Genomic DNA, 22,911 nt, shown 5'->3' with positions numbered 1-22,911 from the left:
ATCTACAGTTTCTTACAAAGCAAAACATAAAAAAAGAAATCAAAACGTTATTATGAAGAAACAATGTGCGTTTTTCTTGTCAGATATTGATTTTTGCACTCACTTTATTTTGTAATCATGATTTACTGAATCTCTACTGAAATTTGATTAAAATAACTGGAACTGTGAAAACACCCAGCCGCGGCTGTGTTATCATTAGTGTGAAAAGCACTGCTTAACGGTCGACAGCACTGTATCTTGATCGCTACAGGCAGCAGCAAGTTAACAGGTGACTATAGTGAACCTGTGAACACCTGCCCCCCCCCCCTCCTCCTGTCTCTCCCTCCCTGGCAGGCGACAGTTGCATTTAACTGATTGGCACCAGCATATTAACACGCAGCCTCTATATTAAGCATGTCAGTATCTGCTGGCTTGAATCTGCTTATTGAACTGAAAGGATTAGACAAGATCAGACTTAAGATCAGCTTGTGTAGAAAGTGAAAGCTTCTGTGCGCATGGGTTTGTGTGTGTGTGTGTATGTGTGTCCTTTTCTTGGCACCGAACGTGTGGACGCTGTGAAAAGTGATATGTTCCCTGCAAGTAGCTTCATGCTTTATTCTCTTATTCCTCTTATTCCTCTTTGTCTGAACCTATAGTGTCCAACTGAACAGCTGATGGTATTCGTAGTGATGTGAATTAATTCTGTTGCAGCCTCATTTGCATGGATTATACCCTTGCAGTTGTGAGAAGTGTTTGCATGTGAGCGCATCTGTCTGCCCAACTTTGTGTTCTTCTTCATGACCTGACACTGCAGCTGAAGGAATATAGTTTGAATATGTAACTGTCCCTCCCCAGGCTCTCGATGTTCCTGCCTCGTTTGTTTTCCTGCCCTCAATGGGAGCAGCTATTGATGCTGCAGGGAGGCTCGGGCTGCCTGCCTGCCTGCCTGCTGCCTGCCTGTCTGTCTGTCTGTCTGTCTGTCTGTCTGTCTGTCTGTCTGTGGGTCCGTCTCTGAGGTGATCGCTTCTCCACCAATAAGATTCGTGCTGGAGGAAGACGGCTTGTGTTTTATCAGGTGTCTCTGTTGGTTCTGTCAATGACTTAAATTCAGCGAGACAGTTTACGACAAGGCTGCAGGAGGCGATTGTGTGCACCGATCTGTTGTTTGCCACACTGCACTGTGTGTGTCGGTCCTAGTGCGGAAACCCTTGTCTCCTGATACTGCTGCACGATGAGGAAGGCTTGCTTTGGGGGATACTAAATGAGCTCCTGAAGGAACACGCGCATGCAAACACACACACACACACACACAAACAAAGCGGTGTAGCGCACATGTTCTGTTCAATATTCCCAGCGTGTTCGCAGCAAACAGTGAAAATGTGTATTGATTGCAATCAGGAGGAGATGTGCGATGGTTTGAACAGGTTGAGATCAGCGAGGGAATTGAAGAGTGAAGTTCAACATCTTAAAAAATGACTCCTTGTTTTTCTTTTTGTCTCCCTCATCTCAGGTAATCCACAAGAGTGAGTGACTCTCGGCTGACAGTTGGGCTGATGGTAGGTGGGTTTTTCTTCTTTTGATCCAAGTCATTATTACTTTCCCTCTCTCACTCTATTCTTTTCGACATCGTTTTCCTCAGCCCCTTGTGTCTTTCTGGCTGCACCTTTCTCTAGGCTGTTGTGTATTTTCTTAAAGGGATAGTTGAACATTTTGGCAAATTGGCCCATTGCCATAATCCCTATAGTTTTAGGAGTAGGTTCGTTACCTTTAATTGTCGGTGCAAGCTAGAGGTGTGAGCTGCTCAGAGCTACTGTACACTACGGAGGCTAATGGGACTTCTTAGTTTCCTGCATCTACACAATCCAACGACTCCAAAACACTCTGGTGGACAAGTTGTGACCTGCACATTCACCACGCTATGAGATAATAACGGAACGTTACGAGACAGAGTTGTTTTTCAAGGTAAATTCATGCAAAACCGCTGATGTGCGTTCCCGTCGGGGGCAGTTTTTCTGCAAGCATCTCTGCATTTACCTCGAAAACAACTCTGTCTCGTAACGTTCTGTTATTATCTCATAGCGTGGTGAATGTGCCGGTCACAACTTGTCCACGACAGCGTTTTAGAGTTGTTGGATTGTGTATTTGATGAGTTTGATGAGGGAAACCAAGAAATCCCATGAGCCTCCGTAGTGTAGCTCTGAGCAGCTTGCGACTCTGCTCCACCGTTCTGAAAACAGCTTGCACTGACAATTAAAGGGATAGTTCACCCTAGAATGATATTTCGCTCATTATCTACTCACCCTCATGTTGACTAAGGGCTGGAAGAAGTTTCAGATTCCTCCGTGGCTTCTCTGAGTTACAGGGGGTCTCGGCATAGCAGTGCATGTCCATATAACGGTTGCAAAGGGACACCGGAGCTCTTCGTAAAAAAACACACACAAAAAAACATCCAAATACCTCCATGATGCTCGTATGTAATGTCCGTCTTGTGCTGAAGCCCCAAATTGCGTAATTGTCCCAAAAAAAATTAAATAAGTCTATATTTTAAGCTTGTTTGTAGCGGAAGCTTCTCGAAGCTCCTCTTCCTGGTCCGTCCAAATCTCGCGTGATTTGCGCCGGCGTCAGTATGCGTCAGTGCGGTTACTGCGAATCACGCGAGATTTGGACGGACCAGGAAGAGGAGCTTCGAGAAGCTTCCGCTACAAACAAGCTTAAAATATAGACTTATTTAATTTTTTTTGGGACAATTACGCAATTTGGGGCTTCAGCACAAGACGGACATTACATACGAGCATCATGGAGTTTATTTGGATGTTTTTTTGTGTGTGTTTTTTTACGAAGAGCTCCGGTGTCCCTTTGCAACCGTTATATGGACATGCACTGCTATGCCGAGACCCCCTGTAACTCAGAGAAGCCACGGAGGAATCTGAAACTTCTTCCAGCCCTTAGTCAACATGAGGGTGAGTAGATAATGAGCGAAATATCATTCTAGGGTGAACTATCCCTTTAAAGGAAACAAACCTACTCCTAAAACTATAGGGATTATGGCAATGGGCCAATTTGCCAAAATGTTGAACTATCCCTTTAACTGGCATGTACTGGCTTACTTTTAAATTCATTCTGCTTTATGTTGTGATCTTCATAGTATGCTAGCTAACTTGGATCCAGCTTGTTTCCCTGTATTCCTTGTGTTTGCTCTTGAAACATCGGCCTGTTTGAATGTTGAATGATTCAGAGGACTGGCGTGGCTGTCACCAAGGCAGCCTGTCCATCTGGTGATAGTGTATGTTATTCTTAAATTTCAATTGCAAAGTTACTTATCGGTCCTTCACGGCTGATTAGTGTTCTCCAGTCTAGAGATTATATAACTCTAGAGAAGTTTCTGTGCATTAACACTTTGTACCATTTGCATGAAATTTAAAAGATGCAAATGGTCAATAATAAAAGCAAAAATGAGTGACTGCATATCACTGGATTTGGCAACATTCAAGCCTCTCATAACCCATCTTCTCTCTCTCTGTACTAGACCAGCATGGCTACTTGTTCCTGAATGAAAAGATGAATGATCCCTCTTTGGATTCATCCCCCTGACCAGCACTGAGCCGATCGAACCCTCCATCAGACAGTCCCATCTCCACTTCCACAGTTCTCTGCTTGTACTCTACTGTAGCCCTTGTCCTCTGCATGTCTGACAGATAGTGAGAGAAGTGTTAGCAGTGCTGTTTGATAGGACAGTTCCTCCCCCTGCTATTCGTTAGTGGTCAGTGGGGCCACATGCACCGGGGGGATGACGGTCAAAGGGAGCCAGAGGGGGTGGGTCTCGGTCCTGGACCTGGAGCTAAGAGACAGGCAGAGGGGTCGCAAAGCTCAGGGCTGAAGAGGGCCTCGTCCCAGTCAGAGCACCCGTCTTTCAGTAAGATGAGCCAGAACGCCAGGGAGAGCATGGGGGTTCTTGGCCAGGGATTGAAACAGCTGTTCCAGCAGCGGCGTAAACGTCTCTCCTTCTCTGGCTCCACCATCACCTCCTCGTCTTCCTCCTCGTCTTCCTCTGTAGTGTCAGCAGGCGGCACCTCCTCCCTCGCCGCCGAGGATGCCCCCGGGTCCTGCTGTCCCGACTCTGACTGCCTCTCTGCTCCTGTGGTTCCTTCTTCTGCAGCAGCTGGCCAGGGCTCAGCGGCTGTGGGTACGATGAGGCGTGGGACCAGCCTGCAGAGCCGGCGCAGCAAGGGGTCGGGATCGGGGAGCGGAGACCGCGACCCCCTCCTGAGAGGCAGCCCCCAGGCCCCACGCCGCCGAAACACCACTGATCCACAGCAGCACGCCAGCCGCCCGCGCTCCTCCTCCACCACCGACACCACGCCCAGCAGCCCCGCCCCCGGATACACCGGCGGCGGCGATGTGGTGCTGTCATCAGGGTACCAGTCCACGGAGGAGACGGACAGGGTAAGTGACAGAAGCCGTGAATCATATCATCACCAGACAGGCTGATCGATGCGCCTCTTTTTTCGCTTTACTGTTGTCAGGCTTTATTCGTCAGTGAACTATCAATCAAATGCTGGGGTTCACCTTGGTGATGATGTAACAGTTCCTGCTGTTTCAGCTGTGAGTGCAGTGCAGGGAGTGGGCCTTTACTGCTGTCTGATGTCGTCCAGTACTGGCTGTTCATCAAGAGTTAAAGTGTCTCTCTCTCCAAACAATAGACAGATGCTCATTTTAACACCAAAAACTCTACGAAAACAAGAACTTTGACCGATTAATACTATCGGTTAATTTTTTTAAATTGGGGGCGTGTCGACACGTGCAGACTTCCACCTGCCTTCAGTCATATTTTGCAGCAAAAAGTTACATAGGGAGGACTGACAGTATGTGGTTTATGCAGCGCAGTCCCTGTGAAGGAAAGTCAGACAATAAATACCCTACAGGTGTGCTTCACCTCTAACAACGACACTGCAAAAAAGACAAAAAACAAAAGAGGACGGCGCTCCGCTCTCCAGCCGGTTCACCTGCAGCTCCACAGATGAGCTGACAATCACCTTAGGCAGAGCACAATGGATGTGGCGCTGATCAGCTGTTGCAGCACATGTGTGTGTTCAATAATGGCAAGAAAAAAAAACATTGTCAATCGCTCCCAAGAGCATTTAAGCGTTTTTCAATCTTAACAGTTAACGGTTAATAATCAGTTAATGAGCATTGGTTATCGGTCAGAAAAAAAAAAAATCAAAATATACATCCCTTATTCCATTCTGTCTGAAACTAGGATGACAGATCATCTACAAAATCATAATTATTTTTTACAGTACGTTAACCACAAAACAAAGACTACCCTGTATGACTTCCTCTTCGGAGCTGCTACAGTAAGGTATTTGAAGGTATCTGAGAGATTTAAAAAATTGTGATTGTCTCCTTTAGAAGTTCGTGAATCCTTAGAGCCGTAAACGCTATGGTCTACATCTTTGTGGTTCCAGAAATTTTCTCTGCTTGGATAAACATTAATAGTATATTAACAGCGGGTTGCTTGTTTGTGGAAGGCTGTGTCTCTAATACAGAGATCAGTATTATCACTACCATTTTGTCAATTTCTGTATTGTGTAATTATTATCATAGATCTGTGTTGTATTGGTTTCACTTCCTTTTACAATGTGATCTTTAAACATAACGTCATGATGACCACATTTATGTAGTAGACCTGCTACCAGGCTGTTTCAGTTTGTGCTGTTCGCCACCAGAGGTCACTGTGTGATAAGCGAACTAACCTGCTGTGTGAGCGGCTCTGGGGCTTGGTTCATGTTGAGGTTGTGTTTGCATTATGAGCTCATGTTTGTGGTGGACTGGCCTGTTCCTTTGATTTGTGAAATAAGCGTAGCCACAGACTCTGTATCAGTGTTGTCACAAACTGACTAATAGCTGATTATCAATCCAGCAGCTGCTCGTACCGTAAGTCTAGAAAAGTGACTATGAATAACCGAAAGCCGTAATCTGTGAGCTAAAATTTAATATATCCGCCCGTTCTACTGTAGTCATTCCTCATTTCTTCATCTGTAAAACCAAGTGTCCTTCAGTCCTGTGAAAACGACCTCTCGTGAGATGACGGAGCGGGACAGAGAGCCAGACGTCTGTCCGTTAGTGCTGCTGCTGCTGCTGCTGCTGACAGGCCGCCGTCAACCTTCCTGTGGCCTCGCCCCTTGTCTCCCTCATCCATCTACAGCTCACACACCACAGCCCCGTCTCTCCACACACAGCAACACAGCAGGTCATCCGAGCGGTCGCCTTGGTTACGCCGAAACTTGCTGCCTAGAACTACGCCCTGCTTGGGTTGCCATAGTAACAGTGCTGTCGACCTTGGAGGTGTGTGTGTGTGTGTGTGTGTGTGACATCCTGCTGTTAGTGTAGGTCGAGGGTAGTTGAGTGTGTTGCAGGGGTGGTTAATATTGTGATCAATTCTTCTTTCTTTCTTTCTTTCTTTCTTTCTTTCTTTCTTTCTTTCTTTCTTTCTTTCTTTCTTTCTTTCTTTCTTTCTTTCTTTCTCTCTCTCTCTCTCTCTTTCTTTGCTTCCTGCACCCCCCTTGCCTTTTATTCCTTTTTTCTCTCTCTTTCCCTCCCGGTTCCCCTCCCTTGGTCCCTGAAGAGAGTTAGTAAAGACAATCAGCTGGTCCCTCCTCCTCCTCTCCCATCTCCCTCTCCTCCTCCTCCTCCTCCTCCTCCTCACCCCACCCTTCGGCTCACTGACAGGAAGCAGGAGGCAACCTTGCCTCGTCGTAGATGAGTGAGAGCTGAGCACTAGCTGTGTATGAATGTGTTATCTGTGCTGTGGTTTAGAAGAGGATGTGGAGGGGTGTGTATCTGTGTGACTGTACTGTAAAGCCTCATTGTTATTTACACCAGTGTGTGTGTGTGTGTGTGTGTGTTTGTGTGTGTGTGTACTGGAAATCATTTGTGCACTGGCAGCCCTGTGGTGTGAGCATCTTGTGCGAGTGACTGTGTCTGTGTGAGAAAGCGACAGAGCTCATGGGATCACTGTGAATATGAGCAGAGGGCAACACAGCTGAGCTGTCTTTATCTTTGCCTGCTCTCCCCCTCCTTTTTCATCTCTCTCTTTCTCTCTCTTCGTTTGTGTTTGTATAGTAGGCGAAAGTGGCGTGTACTAGAAATGTGTGTGCACATGGATATTTGGAGAGGAGGGTAGCGCCGTGTGTGCCTTCAGTGTGTGTGTGTGTGTGTGTGTGTGTGAAGCATACTATGTGAGCAGTGTGTACTTTGGAGGGGTATGAGTGGGGAAGCGTAGAGCAGGGGGTCCAGCTGTGGCTGCATCAGTCAGTCAGTCAGGATGGTGCAACGCTTCAGTCTTCGCAGACAGTACTCCAAGGTAAGCTTAAAACACACAAGCGTGTCTGTGTGTTCTCATCTCCATGCTGCAGATCCATTCATGACTTACTTTTTTTTTTGCTGCTGGCAAAGTATTTTATTATCTTTACAATGCTAATGTGAGGCTTTTGCATATCATTTTCCACCTCTCTACTCTTTCTCTCTGTCTTTGGTATTGTGCCAAGAGTGTGGTTATGGCTGCTTTGAGCTCTCTTGCACAGGCAGGCCAGCAGTGGAAATCGTAACAACAGACTCTGCTGTCATGTGCAGAAACAGTGTGAAGATCAGCTGCTTGACAACTTAGGATGGAGCAGGATTGTTTGCAGACTTTTTGCATGTCAGAAGTTGATCAACAGAGATTTTTGTCCTAAGTTGTCCATTCACTTCTAGGTAGTTCAATCCATACAGTAACTAAATGTTTCGTCAATGTACTTTATCTCAGCTGTTGTTAAACAGTAACTCGTGCTGCAGCAGCGTTGGCCCATGAGGTCGATCGGAGCCGTCAGTAGGGGAAGCAGTTGATCGTTGCTGATTGGGTAACATTTATGACTTGTTTGCAAAAGCAGGGTACTTTAGCTTTCACTAAAACTGTTCATAAGGTTCATATGTCTGTCCCATGGTGGTAGTTCTGCTAAAGAGAGCAGAGGGGGTGTGTGTGAAAACGCAGCATTAGGTCTCCTCCGCAGCTGGTGCTCAGCCTGTGGGATTCATTAAAATTAGCTGCTGATTAATAGATTGAGTGACTACACCCTCCCTGTTCATCTTCAGCTCTGCGTAACAGTGCTGGTAGACTTTCCTCCGCCTGGTAGCATCAACGTGTTCGTGCACAGATTGACAGACAGGCCTGAACCCAGACTGATGTTGTCTGGTTGTTTTATTTTTTCTCCTCTCAGCGGGATGGAGAGACAGAACAACAGTAAAAAAAAAACAAACAGTGGAAGTGAAGAGCTGGAAGGCACAAAATGTTTAGCGTCAGGATGTAAGACTAGTTTAGGACAGGAGACGGGGGGAAAGAACAGACGAGTAGGTTCTAGTGGGATATGAGCTGCAGAGTTGAGACAAAACAGAAGCTAAGCCTTGGGGCTAGTTCTCTCGCAGCATAGGATTACTGTGTGTGAGAAAGACTGAAGCTGTGTTTGTCTTTGGAGAACATATAACCCTCTCCGGGGCCCATCTGCAAATGTTCGCTAACCTTTTCCCCTCCAATAGCGCAATGTTGAGAAATATTGGAAAACAGGGGGTTGGGTAGATGACCCCGTCTCCTTCCCCCAGGCCTCGTCTCCACATGCCCCACCTGCCTTCCTGCCAATCCCTCGTCTTTTATTGTCTTCATACTTACTGTTTTCCATGTTCTGCATTCATCCATGTTCATCTGCAGTATCCTTCACCAGCTCAAAACATGCCACAGCTGGATTCATGCAGCTGTATGCAGCAGACTAAAACTAGAAATGCTCTAAAGGAATGTAGTCAGCTCTTTATTTACATGCAAAAGACAAAAAAAAGCTTAATTTTGTACATATGGAAAAATGTTGTGTTGTTGAAAAAATGTTATGTCTCAAGAGTGCCTATGGTAAAGTTGATTGTGTTGTTTCTCTAATCTGGCTTGGTTATACTTTTTAATAATAGACTTACATTACCTGAAGAAGCGGTTCTTTATTATGACAATGCATTTATAATAAGTTTAATACCTGGCAAACTCTCTCTTCACTGCAGGATGGGGGGATATAGAAGATCCTTTGCACCTATCAGGCTTTTTAATATTCTGCAAATGGTAGATGAGCTGCTAGACACATGAATCTAAAGTAATTCTTATCTTATTTTTTTTTAACTAATGACAAACAGAGTAATGAATTTTTAGCATTAAGGTCTGCATTTTTAAGGCAACCATCACCTTTAAAGGGATTGATCCTCCTTTGTAACACCACCCTTGTGTTGGTCCTGTAAGAGAGCAGTAAGGAGCAGTGTCAGTGGGAGGCGTCAGACATCACCTGGTCCCCTGGGGCTTGTTCCTGTCCCTCCTAGTTTAACATCCTCATCACTGCGCTCTCATCGTCTCTCGCCTCCCCGGGCTACTGGCAGTGTGGTGATGAAAGCATTTGTGCCCTTTCCACCAGGACACACCACAGCTCGTCCTGGAACTATTTTAGTGACACTGAGCTATTTGAAAAGCTGCAAAAGACAAACACTGGGTATTGCTAGGTCACATTCACATATGCACAACCCGGTCTGCAGATGCATACAAACAGCAATCAAGTCTTATCAAAACACCGGCTCGGCAGCTTGTCCTCTAGTCATCGTAAACACGGTCACAGAAGCACACGAACCTGTGTGTAATCAAACAACTGAGTTTCGATTGACTTTCATCAGGGAGAGAAAGACAGAGAGAGAGAGAGAGAGAGAGAGAGAGAGACAGCCATGGGGATGATGAAGCATGTGCTCTTGGTCCACACTGAAGGTGATGTCATCACAGTGTTGTGTTTGCCAACTACCAGCCTGTTGATAATTGTTTTTCAGGCACAGCGTGTGTGTTTACCGTCAGTGCACCATCATGACCCTTTGTGGTTCAGAGTTGTTTACATTAACTAACAATGGGAACTTCTTACAGTGTTAAAGTCAAATGAGGAACTAGTGGCTTGTGGTTTTTAAGGACCAAAAGTGCATTAATCTCCCTCCTCCACTCCACTGTTATCTTTCCCCTCTCTTGTCCTTGTCCTCTTATCTGCCCTCTAGTCATTTCCCCTTCCTGTCATTTCTCACTCATCCTCTGTCCCTCATCTTGGACAAACAAAAACTCCCTCCTTCTTTCAGCCATCTTTTTTTATGGCAAGTGTAATGCTGCCAAGCCTACTTGTCACCTAAAAAGGATGCAAGTCCATTAAACTGACCACATATTTGTGTGTCAATTGATGATGAGCAGAACAAACACCGGTATCGACTGAATTAAACACAATGGATCTCCTGTTCCGACCTTTTACTCTGCCCTCCTTTCTGCTCTTGCTCTTGCTTTCCATTACTTGCTAGAAATGGGCCGTGTGTGTCTGAGTTCGTGTTTATGTCTTTAACTGTTCTCAAGTAGGTGTTAGTTTGCAAAAGATGTTCTCTCATTTGGTGTTTTATCAGTGTATCAGTGCCATGCCCGTCAGTAAATTCCATCCCATCATATTATACCCTGCTTTGTGGAGGTTAACTTGTAATATGTCATTAACAGTAGTGTTACTTTGAGAATTTGTATTCAAATTGTCTGTTTTTGTTCACCAAATTGATCGGTCTACTGTATGACCATGATTTTAAATTGAAAACCAAAGACTTCATGTCATAGGTGATCTGTTATGAACAGGCACAGAAAATAGAAAATGTTGTAATTAAAATGCAGATTTTAAAATCACAACAGCTGCCAGAAAAGACAGTAAGGTTAGCAATGTAATGTGTGCTTGTGCTTGTAATGTGCTACTCATGTTATGTTCACCACTGCAATCCTGAGTGGGTGACAGAAGTCTCAGGTCCCTCAGTCTCTATCCAGACTAAAGCACCACCCTGGAGTATTAAGACTTAAATGGGGTCAGCAGCCTTTCCAGAAATCTCTATTTTAGGGCTTAGAAAACTCTGGAGTAATGCTGCTGATGCCAGGTGTAAACATAGAAAATGTGATGCCTAGTTGAATTAGATTAAAACACAAACGTGTTGATGTAGCCTGTGTTTATACTATTTTATGAATTAGCACGTTTGTTGTCGTTCTTGTGAGCTGATGACTTGGATTTGGACTCTTAACTCACAAGTTGGAGCACTCTGTATTCTGACTTTCTTTTCACTTCAAACTTTCAACTTTACATTTTTAGCTTGTATTTAAAATGGTGATGGCTGGGTCATTTGTGTTTCATGTGGATTTTTTATTTGTATGTTGTCATGGCTGGCAGAGGTTTAACTGGACAGGGGCCAGTGTTAGAGCATGACTGTTGTCAGCCTCTACCTTGATGACACCGACTCAGACTCAGGAAATGGGGCTTGACTTGAAATTTTCTTAGGTGAGTCAGACCTGGCCTTGGGCGTAAGATTTAGTGACTTAACTACAACACTGGCTGGTGTAGCTTTGTCTAGGATCTGTATCAATCGGGAGGCTTCGCTTTTCCGTGCTTCACGTCTTCAGTACTGTACCGTCTCACTGTTTATCTCACTTCTTGTCTTTAAGAAACGTCTTTCTTACGCTCTCACTCCCCCCTTCAGTTCACACTCACCCTGTCACCTGTGTCCGGACTCGGAGCTCAGACAGCAGGGGAGTTGGTTGGCCATCTCCATGGTAACAGGGTGATGTTCAAAGAGGGCCGGGGCGCCAGATGAATGACGTTCAGAGTGGGATTTCACAGCCACCTCATCAGTCTGCCAGGTGGAACAAAAAAAAAAACCCTTACGGTGTGAAAAAATGACTTCTAAAATTAGTGCAGTGTTCATTTCACCAAGTGCTAATTGTTCTAGACCTCATAATTAAGCTTTCTCCCTCTGAGCTGTATGAAAGACATGTTGAAATGGCGTCTTATCACTTCGATCTCAGTGCTGAAGCAACACCGCTCGTTCTTGTTCCTGTTCCTGTTCTGACACGTATTTAAATGAAGTCTTCTGGGTGACATTTAAAGAGAGTTGTGGATGGTGCCGAGGTGTCACACTAAAGAAAAGTTTGTGTTTGACAGTCTTCAACTTCAAAGAGTGTGAAGGAAACAAAGTAAATAGATGCACTGTAAATGTGTTGTTGTACTATGTAAAATCAGGGGAGTTGCCTTGAATCAGGTGCTCATCTTTTGTGTGTGTATGTGTGTGTGCGCTTGAACTCTCCACCCAACTGTTTGTGTTCCCTTTGAAGCGTAGCCTCAGCCTGTTTAATTAGGCTGTTGAATATTCATTGTGATTATACATGTAGGCCAACGCCCTTACCCGGCACTGGCTGCTATTAGCATTCACAACACTGGGAACACGTTTGGGCAGTAACACACACACACACACACACATTTACAGCTTCACAGTTGATACATAACAAGCAATTTTGTGTGAAACCATCAAGGCGGATGTGGTGGTGTGAAAGGATGGACTAAAGAGAGTTGCTCAAAAAGAGATGGGGTGGAGGAATGTTTGAAAGATAAATGTTGGTGTGTGTGTGGTGTGTGTGTGTGTTCAGGGTGGGCTGATCAGCAGGATGGATCACGGAGTCATGGGGAAAGAAAGAAAGATAAAGCTGGGAGGCTGAAGCCGTTATTCCCTCTTAGCCAGTTTTATAGGTTTCTGATCTGGGTCTGAATGAGGAAGGAAAGTCTGCTACAGCGCTCTGCCTGCTTCTCTGCTTCTATTAATAGACAGATGTCTGAACCAGCGCTGGTCAAGTTCACTTTTCAAGGACATTTAAATACATCACAAGCAAAGACACTGTCATAGACTTCTTTCATTTAGATTTGTACTCTACACTTTAAAAGATTCTCTGCATCTATTCCTCTCTGCAGATGAATGACATTCAATTATAACAACACCAGCTGACTGATGTTTCCAGGAAATAGCCTCATATTCTCTTGATAATTTTAAACTGGTTATTCTGATACTTGCTGGGGTGTGCTTTTGTAGTCTGAATGAATATTTTTAAGTTTGTTTTCTGTGCGTGAGGTCATGTGCATTTATCTGTACATGTCAGCAGTGAGTCACTATGGGTCATGCTTTGTGTATTTATTTTTGGCTTGCAGCTGGTCCTTCCTCTTTGAGTTGTTTGCGTGTGACTGAAAGGACATTAGAGTGGGCATGCACGTGCATCTATAGTGTTTTCTCAGCCGTTTGCAGGATTGCCACATATTTGGTCCGTCAAGTCACCGAGGATGTTCTGCTCAACCTTGACCCACATGTCTGTTCCTCACACACTGTCGTCTGGATAGATTCATTTTGAGAGTCTACTGCTTTTTCCTTGACTGAGGAAATCAATCAGCATTAGCTGTGTGGGTATTACATCTTTGACTTGTTGTCTGAATAAACTGCCGTGCACCTTTCTGAAACAGTGATATGTTTGGTTTTCCTGTATTGACTCAGGACGGCCGGTAGATTGTTTTCGAAGGGAAATTGCTCATTCTGAGAGAGGGCGAGCAGAGGCAGACAGTCAGAGAGGGCACGCTCTGCATCCCTGCCACTCCCTGCTCAGTCTATATCATTTGTGTGACTCTGATGAATTATGGATGAAGCTATAGATCGCTGAGCTCAGCTCTGCTCCACTGACCCACTTAGAGCACACATGCACACAATTCAAATCTGATCACGTCCTCTGGGGAAATTTCATCATATTTTCTGTCCGCTAACGTCCACAACCATTCTTCGCATTCTCATGTGTGTCAGCCAGGAGGAATCCAAGGAATCTTTCACTTGTTTCACTGGGACTCTGGGAAAATTATCTGCAGACCATGGACACATTGTTCATTCATCATTCATGATCTGATAGTGCAGTGTAGCCCATTATCTCCCACCTTTTCTAATCCCTTATGATGACCTCCTGCCTTGCAGTGTTTCCCCAGTATGAAAATACGACCACTGCTGCTGAATGTTTTCCTTTTTTATGAGAGAGGAGAGAGCTCCTTCTTACATTTTTGTGTAACCTAACCTGTACATTTATATTGCACTACAAATGCCCCATAGTCAGGTCAAACAACACACCTTTGAGTAAAGCATATAAATCAGAAATATGAGAAATGTGTACCTGTACCTGATAAGGACAACAGAAAATGACAAGAAGCACTATGGCAGCCAAGCAGAAATTAGTATTGATTATAGATTTAGGATTACTCTTTGCTAAAGGAAAGATTGCTCATTGATTGGAACATGCAAGAAAACACACATCTGTAGGAAAGACAACATTTGGAAGATCCATCTTTGTTTCTCCAATTTTTCCCTGTTAAAAGGGTTTTCCCGGGAGTTTTCCTCAGTCGATGTGAGGGTCTAAGGGCAGAGGATGTTGTTATGATGCTATGTAAAGCCCTTTGAGACAAACTGTTTGTAAAAATGGGCTATACAAATAAAATTGCCTTGCCTTGTCTTGCCTTGCCTTACAAAGATAAAAGGTAGTGCACCAACTGTTTTCTCCCCGTGACACACGGAAGCTACCTGTCTCGAAGACAACCAAGACTCTCCCTCACAGAGGTGTTAATGTTATATATTCTGCACAGGATTTCCTGAAAAAACAGAAAGTGACAGCCTGCCAGCTGTTTTGTGTCATGAATTTCAATAATTGTTATGTTCAATTAAAGCACATTTTCCTGAATTTCATATATAAGACAGACAATTCCCCTGCTGTGCACAAATGTTCTGTATGTACTTGGGCCTCAACAGCCCCTCTGGTGCCGGCAGTTACATTGAAACCTCCCAGCAGGGCACATTTTATGAACAGCACACACACAAAAAATATTGCCTCCACGGCTTCAACTCCATCCTAGGGGAAACTTATAGTCTTGACATATTATACAACCACAAAGGTTACGCCATTTGCCGCCCTCACTCTGACCACTTCTGCTGTTCATCTCCTTGACATATCCTCCCTTCCTCCCTCTTCGCAGTATCAGCCCACAAGGCACCTGTGTGCCTCGATGTAACTGCCACATCAGGTCTGAATAACGTTACGTAAAGCGCTGCATGTCTGTCTGGAGGAGGAGGAGTGATAATGCAAGAATGCAACAAAAATAACAAGGACTTATTGACAGGAAACGGTTGCAGGTAAAGACACACTAGTAACGGAGTCAACTGTCCACACAGTAGACTTGTAGACATGTAGAATAGTTGGTGGTCTAGCTCCCCCTGGTGGGGTCTCACTGTAACTGGTTGTAACTAAATAGTGTGCAGGTTTCATGACCCTGTTGTTGTGGATGCTGGTTTGCTTTTAGGACACCTAAATATTAATATAAATTGAATTCCATTATTATATTCATTAAACCTGTGCTCTTCTCATTGTGTCAAATCAAAATGTCAGATGTGGAAAGAAAAACAGAAAAGGCCTGTATATTTCTTGAGTTACTAGTTTAATCTGAAATTGAAATGTCAGTATGTTTATGAGAAGGGTTTTGGAAGTTATCCCCAATGTTATGTTAGATAATTACAAATGGGTAATGCGAGAATGTCATCTAAGATTTTCATTTGATGAAAGCCATCCAGCACTGATGAGAAGCAAATGCCATTCTCCATTATCGGTTCGCTTGTTATAAAATCTGCTGCATCCTAGTGGCCTAATTCGCACAGTGGAGTATTGCTAAAACGTCTCAAACAGTGCTCAGACACCAGGTCGTCTGGTAAGCCTGCTCCAAATTGGGTAGGGAGGTCAACTTGGTGCCACCATGTGTGGTTCAGGGTCTCGGTGGAAAGTACAAGAAAACTGAGAAGGTGCCAGACCAAATAATCTGTCAGAGCCTGAAAGCTGGGACTGTTTGTTCAAGATTCTTTATCTCTGTCCATATGAATAGGTTGACAAGTGTGCTCAGGCCTGCATTACTACCCCGTGGTACTCTGGGTATTGTGTACAGCATCCATTCCAGACACACCAACTGCATTTCTGGGCAAGTGCCCTTTCTGTTTTCATGTTGCATAACAAGGAAACAGTAAACAGAAACAATTTCAGCACCACCCGCTTCCATCCTCCACTAATGGACAATCAAAATGTCTCCCCACGTACACACTTTGTTCCCCTTTATGTATACACACTCCTTTACTGTACATACACACATTGTCTGACCTGCTATGCCCATAGTGTTTCTTACTTATATCATAGTATCACAGATCTGCACGTCCATTCATACGAGCAAAACACTGGAGGTTATAACCAGGGCAGTATTGGGATCTGTTGGCTGATTCCAATTTTGATTCATAGAGAGTCAGTAGATAATGAAATACTTTTTCAGTAGCAGACATTTAGTAAATGTAGATCTGACTGGAGATGCTCTGATGCCATTTCCTCCTTGCCCCGGCTGATACAGAGTACTGGTCTCAAAACAGTGTGTGAAAAGATAGCAGCTGTTTACTTCCTCTCTGTTTTACTTTGTTAAACATGAACAGATATACAAATGCCATGGAATATTTCCTTTATCATCTAATTTGATTGTCAGACAAAACACTAAATCCTGAATGGGCATTTGCTGCTAACATTAGTGGCACCCGTTGAAGTGAAAGACTTACATACTCACAACCATACATTTTTACTAGGCGTTTCCAGTGTTACATATTGCCAAATGCTGGCATTTTGCTAAAGTTACACTATTTACATGAAATCAATCCCTGTCCGCCACTCTCACTTCCTCTTTCCCAGCGGCTGGACAGCCCAGCTTCCTGTATAAACATCTGTTTTAGAGCAGTGTAGAAGAATTTGACGTCTGGAAAAACTGACGTTTTACTCAGATATGAAACTAGTTAATAAACTAATCTAGTTTATTAAGAGGTTTTGTGGTGTCAGACTGGTGCATAGACTTCCAGACTACCCAGAGAAAACATGACATTTCTTCCTCATATATGTCACAAATCACATCTCATCTTACAGTATGTCACAAATTTCATCATTCAAAAGCTACATTTAATTGATATTTTTCTAAATCTGTTAAAATTAGAAAAATATGTGGCTGTGCATGGAAAGGATGTTATGTATATTTTGTAATTCGGATGAATCTATTTTAAAGATATATTAAACAGTATTAATGGAATCAATATGCTAATTTAACTGACGTAGAAATGATGCTACTGACTGTTATCAGTTTCCAGACAAAGAACGAGACCGAGAACTCTTCATTATTTAGGTTGTTGCTGTTGGCGAGTGTGTGTTTTCCTTCCTGCCTGGCTCTCGTAGATGCCAATATTAGAGTTGGCAACTGAAATGTTTCATGCACTCTCACCTCACCAGTCATAATGGCCTCTGTGTATAAAGAGCCCAGTGGTTTATGTAACTGCTAATAGGGTCATTGATCACACCAAAGCTTAGACTAGGAAGAAGTGGACAGCCAGGCCTGGACTGCAGGCTTCTTTTTGTGGAGAAAGTATTGTTCCAAAGGGCTTGAGCCCCAAGTCATGGTTGTCTCTTCTCTCAGGCTTGAATTACCCTCAGTCTGTGCAGACAAAGCTCCCGCTCTTCTGCCTTTATGTAACCTCTCACACCCCCAAACCATCCCACAGCACAAGCCGTTGCAATTTACGATCACGTGGAGGGGACTGTGGTGTTGGCACAGTAAGACAAGGAACTGGTTAATTAGATATATTATTGTCATTAAGAAATGTAAAGCCGTATAACATTATGAGCTTCTCTGACCGCTAATTCAATTAAACTTTTATGTGTTACTCTCACTCACTTTGTTTATTACTCAATTTGTCCTTTCTCCAACCCCAGTCCAGTTACATCAGAGCAAGTCTCTTCCCTTTCTCCTCTGGATTCTTCCAGAACTTTTTTTTTTTTTTTGGCGGCGTGCAGCTCGCCTGGCCTCAGTTCAGCACCAGGCTCAGTCGTCAGAATGACAATGACTATTATGTGTTATGCGAGTCTTGCTGCCTCTGTCCACTGGCCGAGGAAGCATCTCCACAAAAGTGGTTTTCTGTGCCTTCGTGTGTGAGCTCATCGGTCCAGAGCATTGTCTATTCAAAACGTACAGTATCTCTGTTGTGAAACTGGAGAAATCGTATGTTGGTAAAAGACATCACATTTTTGTCCAATTTCCCCACTGAAGCTTGTTACAAAAGGGCCAGCTGGTAGCTTCAAAATAACTCCTATAACTATGAGTTATGGTACAAGAGGAAACAAGCAATAAATTAGAAATGGTTATGGTTTCCACAGCAAGTGCCAAGCCCCCTAAAAACATACACCTTGTATCTTAATTGTAGTCAATTAATTGCCTTTGTCCACCCTCCATTCAAAATGTTGAATTTCCCTCGCTAATGCCAGTATTTGTCATTTTTGCATGCAGCCCAGGCTCCATGTGAAATACACAGACATAGAAAATTTAAATCAGTCTTTATTTACAATAACAATGTACTGTAGTAATTGTACGTGTTGTTTAATTGTGGTTGTTTTTAGTGCCCTTTGTCCTAAGAAAATGTTTGCACCCACTTTTTATTCCAAAAATATGCAGGCCTAAAAGATGGTTTATTCTATGTTCTTCTGTGTTAACATTCATTCCACTAGTATCTCCTAAACTGTAGCTCACATGATGCTGTGTCTGTCTCTAAACTCCTTCTGCCGTGTGTCATTTAAGTAGATAAGCAGTGCCCGCGCAGGATTGGCCACACACATCACCAGTTCAGCAGGTTGTGCCCCCTTTACAAATGCGTAAAATGCATGTGTGTGTAAAGTCTATGCGGGAGACAGAGATATTGTAATGTGATTCATTCATCTAACTGGGTCATTGTTTTGTCTGCAAGGCACATCTGTCTCAAGCCCAGTAAATGGGATGCCACGAAAGGATCTCAGCCGAGGTTTTTCACTGACCCCGTTTGCATGAATATTGTTGAAATTCTCATTCACTTACACGTGAAGTTTAATCTGCTGTAAATCTGTTGTAAATGCTTGAGGTTAACTAAACTTCTTGCAACTCTTCATTCATATTTTTTTAGGACCTCCAGATGTTTCTAGATCCTGCTCTATTGTCAAATTGGGAATAGGCCAAGAAAACTTCTGATGAATGATATGACTGTTTGGGCAGTCAGTAAAAAGAAGTGTTATTAATTATACCAGTGTAATTGTACCACTGTGAGACATCGAGTTAAACATTTAACTCCAATTCATTCTATTTAATTATAGTACCCCATTAGGCCTAGTCGTATGTATTATTCAAACTCTGGGATACATTACACAGATTAATCATCTTTCAAAGACTTATATTGCCGTATCAATTAATGTGCAGCTAACAATTTTCAACTCATTAGTCATTTTCTGTCCGTGTCAGTAACACCTATGGCAAGCCGCAGCTGTTCTTCCAATCCCCTAATTTTGAGCAGCTAATGTGGCACTAATAAGGTAAAACTCCCCTGCAGGCCAACATCTCAATTTTCTATTGCTTTTCAAGCATCAGTCACTTGTCAGGACATGAGAATACCTCCCTCTGTGAATTCATCATTGCGGAGCCGCTCTGCAATTTGTGGTATGTTATTAAGGCTTGCCACCAGAGAGTCGAGTGTGAAGACGTCCTGAGTCACCCTGAAAGCTCGCTTATTCCTGGACTGCCGTGACTTGCTGGGGGGCCACATTACCACCACAGGGGACGTGGACGTCAGGCCGCTGGAATGACCCTGAGAGCAGAATGTATGTAATGCATTCACGTCTGATGGGAACCTGTTAGTCAACATATCCAGAGTGGGATTCCCCACAGTCACTAATGATTGACCCTCATCTGTAAAAAAAGACCTTATGATGTGTTAAATTTTTACTTATTTCTGTACTTAGTCCCAGTACTGTACATTACATTTCATCCCGGAACTACTGTAGCTGTACCACCTGCTCCTAAAGCAGCTGTAATAAATACCTTTATACTAACTAAGGATCAAATTACAATGTGTCAATGGTAAGGCGATCTCTCCTGTAGTGTTCAACCTACAGAGAATTATCACCTCAATCTCCAGCTGGGGTGTGTGTGTGTGTGTGTGTGTGTGTGTGTGTGTGTGTGTGTGTGTGTGTGAGAGAGAGAGAGCTGCCATTTTTGACTAGAGATAAGACTACAGTAATATACTTCAAACTTTATACGAAAATATGCCATAGCACTGTTGATATACTGCTATGGGAAACTAGCTTTCCTGTTGGGCTGGGGCCTCACACTTTAAACCTACGCCTACTTTCAGACCTACACATCACACACTTGCTCATTCATCTGAGTAAGTTGGGTTTGTTCTTATATAAATCGTTTTTCCCCCCTAAATCCTACTCTCCTGCTCCCCTAACTCCTCCCGCTCTCTCATTAAAGCCTGTATTCATGTTCTCCTCTCCCCCTCCCTCCTGTCGGCCTCTGCACAGAAGTCTTTAGTAGCCCTTGTTCGGCCCTTACCCTCTGTGCTCCCTGCTTTGCTTTTTCTCCCTAATTGGTTTGTACACTTTTGGAAGTGATGGCTTAAAAACACCAAGGTTTTATCGTGGAGAACAATGCACTGAAGCTTATAAAATGGTGTTTGTGGGAGCATTAGAGGATGAATTTGAAAAGGTACCTCAGGTCAAAATGACAACGTCCAATGGATGATAGTTGAAGTTGATGATTTCATCTTGACCTGACAGTTTTAAGACACTTTAAGCGTTATTTAGCAGTCTAGTAAAGATAATCACCACACTGTTGCTGTGAAATTGCAGTAGAATGTCAGCAAAGCCGTCCTGAAAAACGTCTTTCATCAGAGGATAAGTAACGCAGTGACGCAGCTACAGGCCATAGTCATGTGTACACATATATGCATAGTTTTGAATGGCTGCATTGTAAACATCATATGACTGTGGAATCTGTGTGAGTAAGAGTATGTGAGGTCAAAACTCTCCACGCCATTGTATCCATGTAATTCACAGTATACAACCTATATTAAAAACATGCCATTTTAAGCACAGCTCGGTCAGGTCAGTATGTGTTACTGGTCAGCAGAAACACTCGGTCAGTGCACACAGGCAGCGGAAGGTGATTCATTACAGGATGATCACTCAGAAACCTGATTGGCTGCGACAATCAAACTGTGAGATAATTGAAAAAGAGGGAGTGGAAGATTTTTTTCCCTTTCTTTCTGCCTCAGCTAGCCACTGTTTTGGAGCTGAGCTGGCCTAGAAACTCCAGTAGAAGAAAAGCCGCCCCCCCACCCCTCTCCCTTGACAAAGCTTTCTCACAACCCCTCTCTCCTTTGCTCCCTCTCTCGCTCCGTCTCCCTCTCAGTGACAGCTCCTGGTGGGCTCTTTTTTTCCCTGTCTGCTCCCTCGCTCCCCTCACATCCGTCCTCTGGGTCTCTGCCTCTCTTTTCTCCCTGTGAGGATTTTATGCCCGATGGACTCTTTGAACACTTAACTTCACAGTAAACTCTTTAACCTGTCTCCATCCAAGCCTGCGAGTCTTCATCCGATTAACCGCCTAGGCTCTGTCACCCCAAACCTACATCAGACGGACTCTTTGCTCCAGAGGAGTCCTTGTTCTCCCGGTAACGTCAGGCCGTCCGGGATTCGTGCTTGTCGAAGCGCATATGTGTGCGTTCCATAGGCTCTCTGCTGGGGGCTGCGTACTGCAGAGCATGTTTCTGCACTCAAGCGTAGTCATGGGCTTTGAGGAGCGGCTGCTCTGTGAACCAGCAGCACGACGCTCTGTAGACTCGGCGGCCATCAATTGTCACGGTTCACAGCTGGAAGGATTGAGCACTTTATGGATTCTGGATATTCAATCAAGCCAACAGTAACTCCAAAGAGCTGCCAAGTGGAGTCTTTGTCCAGTGGACTTTAAGTCAAGTGGACTTTGTTTTGGGAGAAGTGTCCTGAGTGATGAGTGCTCTCCCAGGGCCGCGCTCTTCTCCTCTGTCCCGGCTGTGGTTGTTTCCCAAGGGACACACAAGCAAATAGACAAACCAAACAGAAATCCGCCCAGGCCGCGCACATGCGCCTCAGTGCCATGGAGGTCATCCTCAACCTGGTAACTGCTGACACCTCTCCACTTCCTACTCCCACCACCACCGTGAGTCTCTGCCTGTTTATAGTGTGTGTGTGTGTGTGTGTGTGTGTGTGTGTGTGTGTGTGTGTGTGTGTGTGTGTGTGTGTGTGTGTGTTCATGCCCATCTTCTCCATCATTTACGCTCTCAGGATTTGACTCATCTTATTCACTTCCTCTGTGATTCAGGCCCATGTCATGAATGCGGTACATGTGCTCACCCGTTACTCGCCTTGGGTTTTGTAACTAAAGACGATAGCGTGTTGAATCCATACGACATTTTAGAAACTAAGAAGGCGCGGAATCTGGCAGGAAACCAATCTCTTGGTGTGAAAAGGGTTTTGCCTTGAAATCATAGGGATTTAAAGTCTTTGTTGTGATAGTCGAGCCCTGGAAAAGCCGGTGTTTTCTCTCTCTCTCTCCGTCTCAGACCTGCACTCTCAGCACTCTCAGCACTCTGAGCTTCTTTCTTTACTAAAGGCTTTTCTCACACCCTCTGCATTCCTTAGGAAATGAACTGCCGGGCATCGAGACGATAGATAGATAGATAGATAGATAGATAGATAGATAGATAGATAGATAGATAGATAGATAGATAGATAGATAGATAGATAGATAGATAGATAGATAGATAGATAGATAGATAGATAGATAGATAGATAGATAGATAGGGAAAGTGTGTATGTGCATGAGAGAGACTGTTCTGTATAATTATTAGAGTAACTTTGTGTTGTGTGTTCATTCATGAGTGCAGTGTTGAGTAAACTGCCCCTTGTCCAGCACCAGTTATTCAGGAGTTATGTAATTTTCCATATCTGGTGAATGGGGCTGATTGTTCCCACAGTCGATCCCCTTGAAGGAAACTAAAAGCGGATTTCCATTAAAAACTACTCTTTTGTGTAAATTTCATCACCACGTGTATGTCATGTCTGGGTGGGAACGAAAACCA

At 44.0% G+C, this 22,911-nt stretch overlaps 1 protein-coding gene across 4 annotated transcripts in view; it reads left to right on the top strand.

Moving 5' to 3' along the window:
• Positions 1 to 22,911, top strand: part of tmcc1a (transmembrane and coiled-coil domain family 1a) — a 47,075-nt gene that overhangs the window by 10,188 nt on the left and 13,976 nt on the right. The window contains exons 3-4 of one of the 4 annotated variants that reach the window (XM_085782689.1): positions 1,490 to 1,535; positions 3,506 to 4,422. In XM_085782689.1, the coding sequence (XP_085638815.1) occupies positions 3,754 to 4,422 (669 nt within the window). In that variant the 5' untranslated portion in view covers positions 1,490 to 1,535; positions 3,506 to 3,753. Of the gene's footprint in view, positions 1 to 1,489; positions 1,540 to 3,505; positions 4,423 to 22,911 lie in introns of all 4 variants that reach the window. The other 3 variants (XM_085782690.1, XM_085782692.1, XM_085782691.1) reach the window with 3 other exon arrangements.

The sequence above is a fragment of the Trachurus japonicus genome, chromosome 7, assembly GCF_045865225.1.
Source record: "Trachurus japonicus isolate A0001 chromosome 7, Traja_1.0".
Classification (NCBI taxonomy): Eukaryota; Metazoa; Chordata; class Actinopteri; order Carangiformes; family Carangidae; genus Trachurus; species Trachurus japonicus.
Note: the sequence above shows the minus strand (reverse complement) of the source record. Positions and strands in the feature narration are given on the sequence as shown.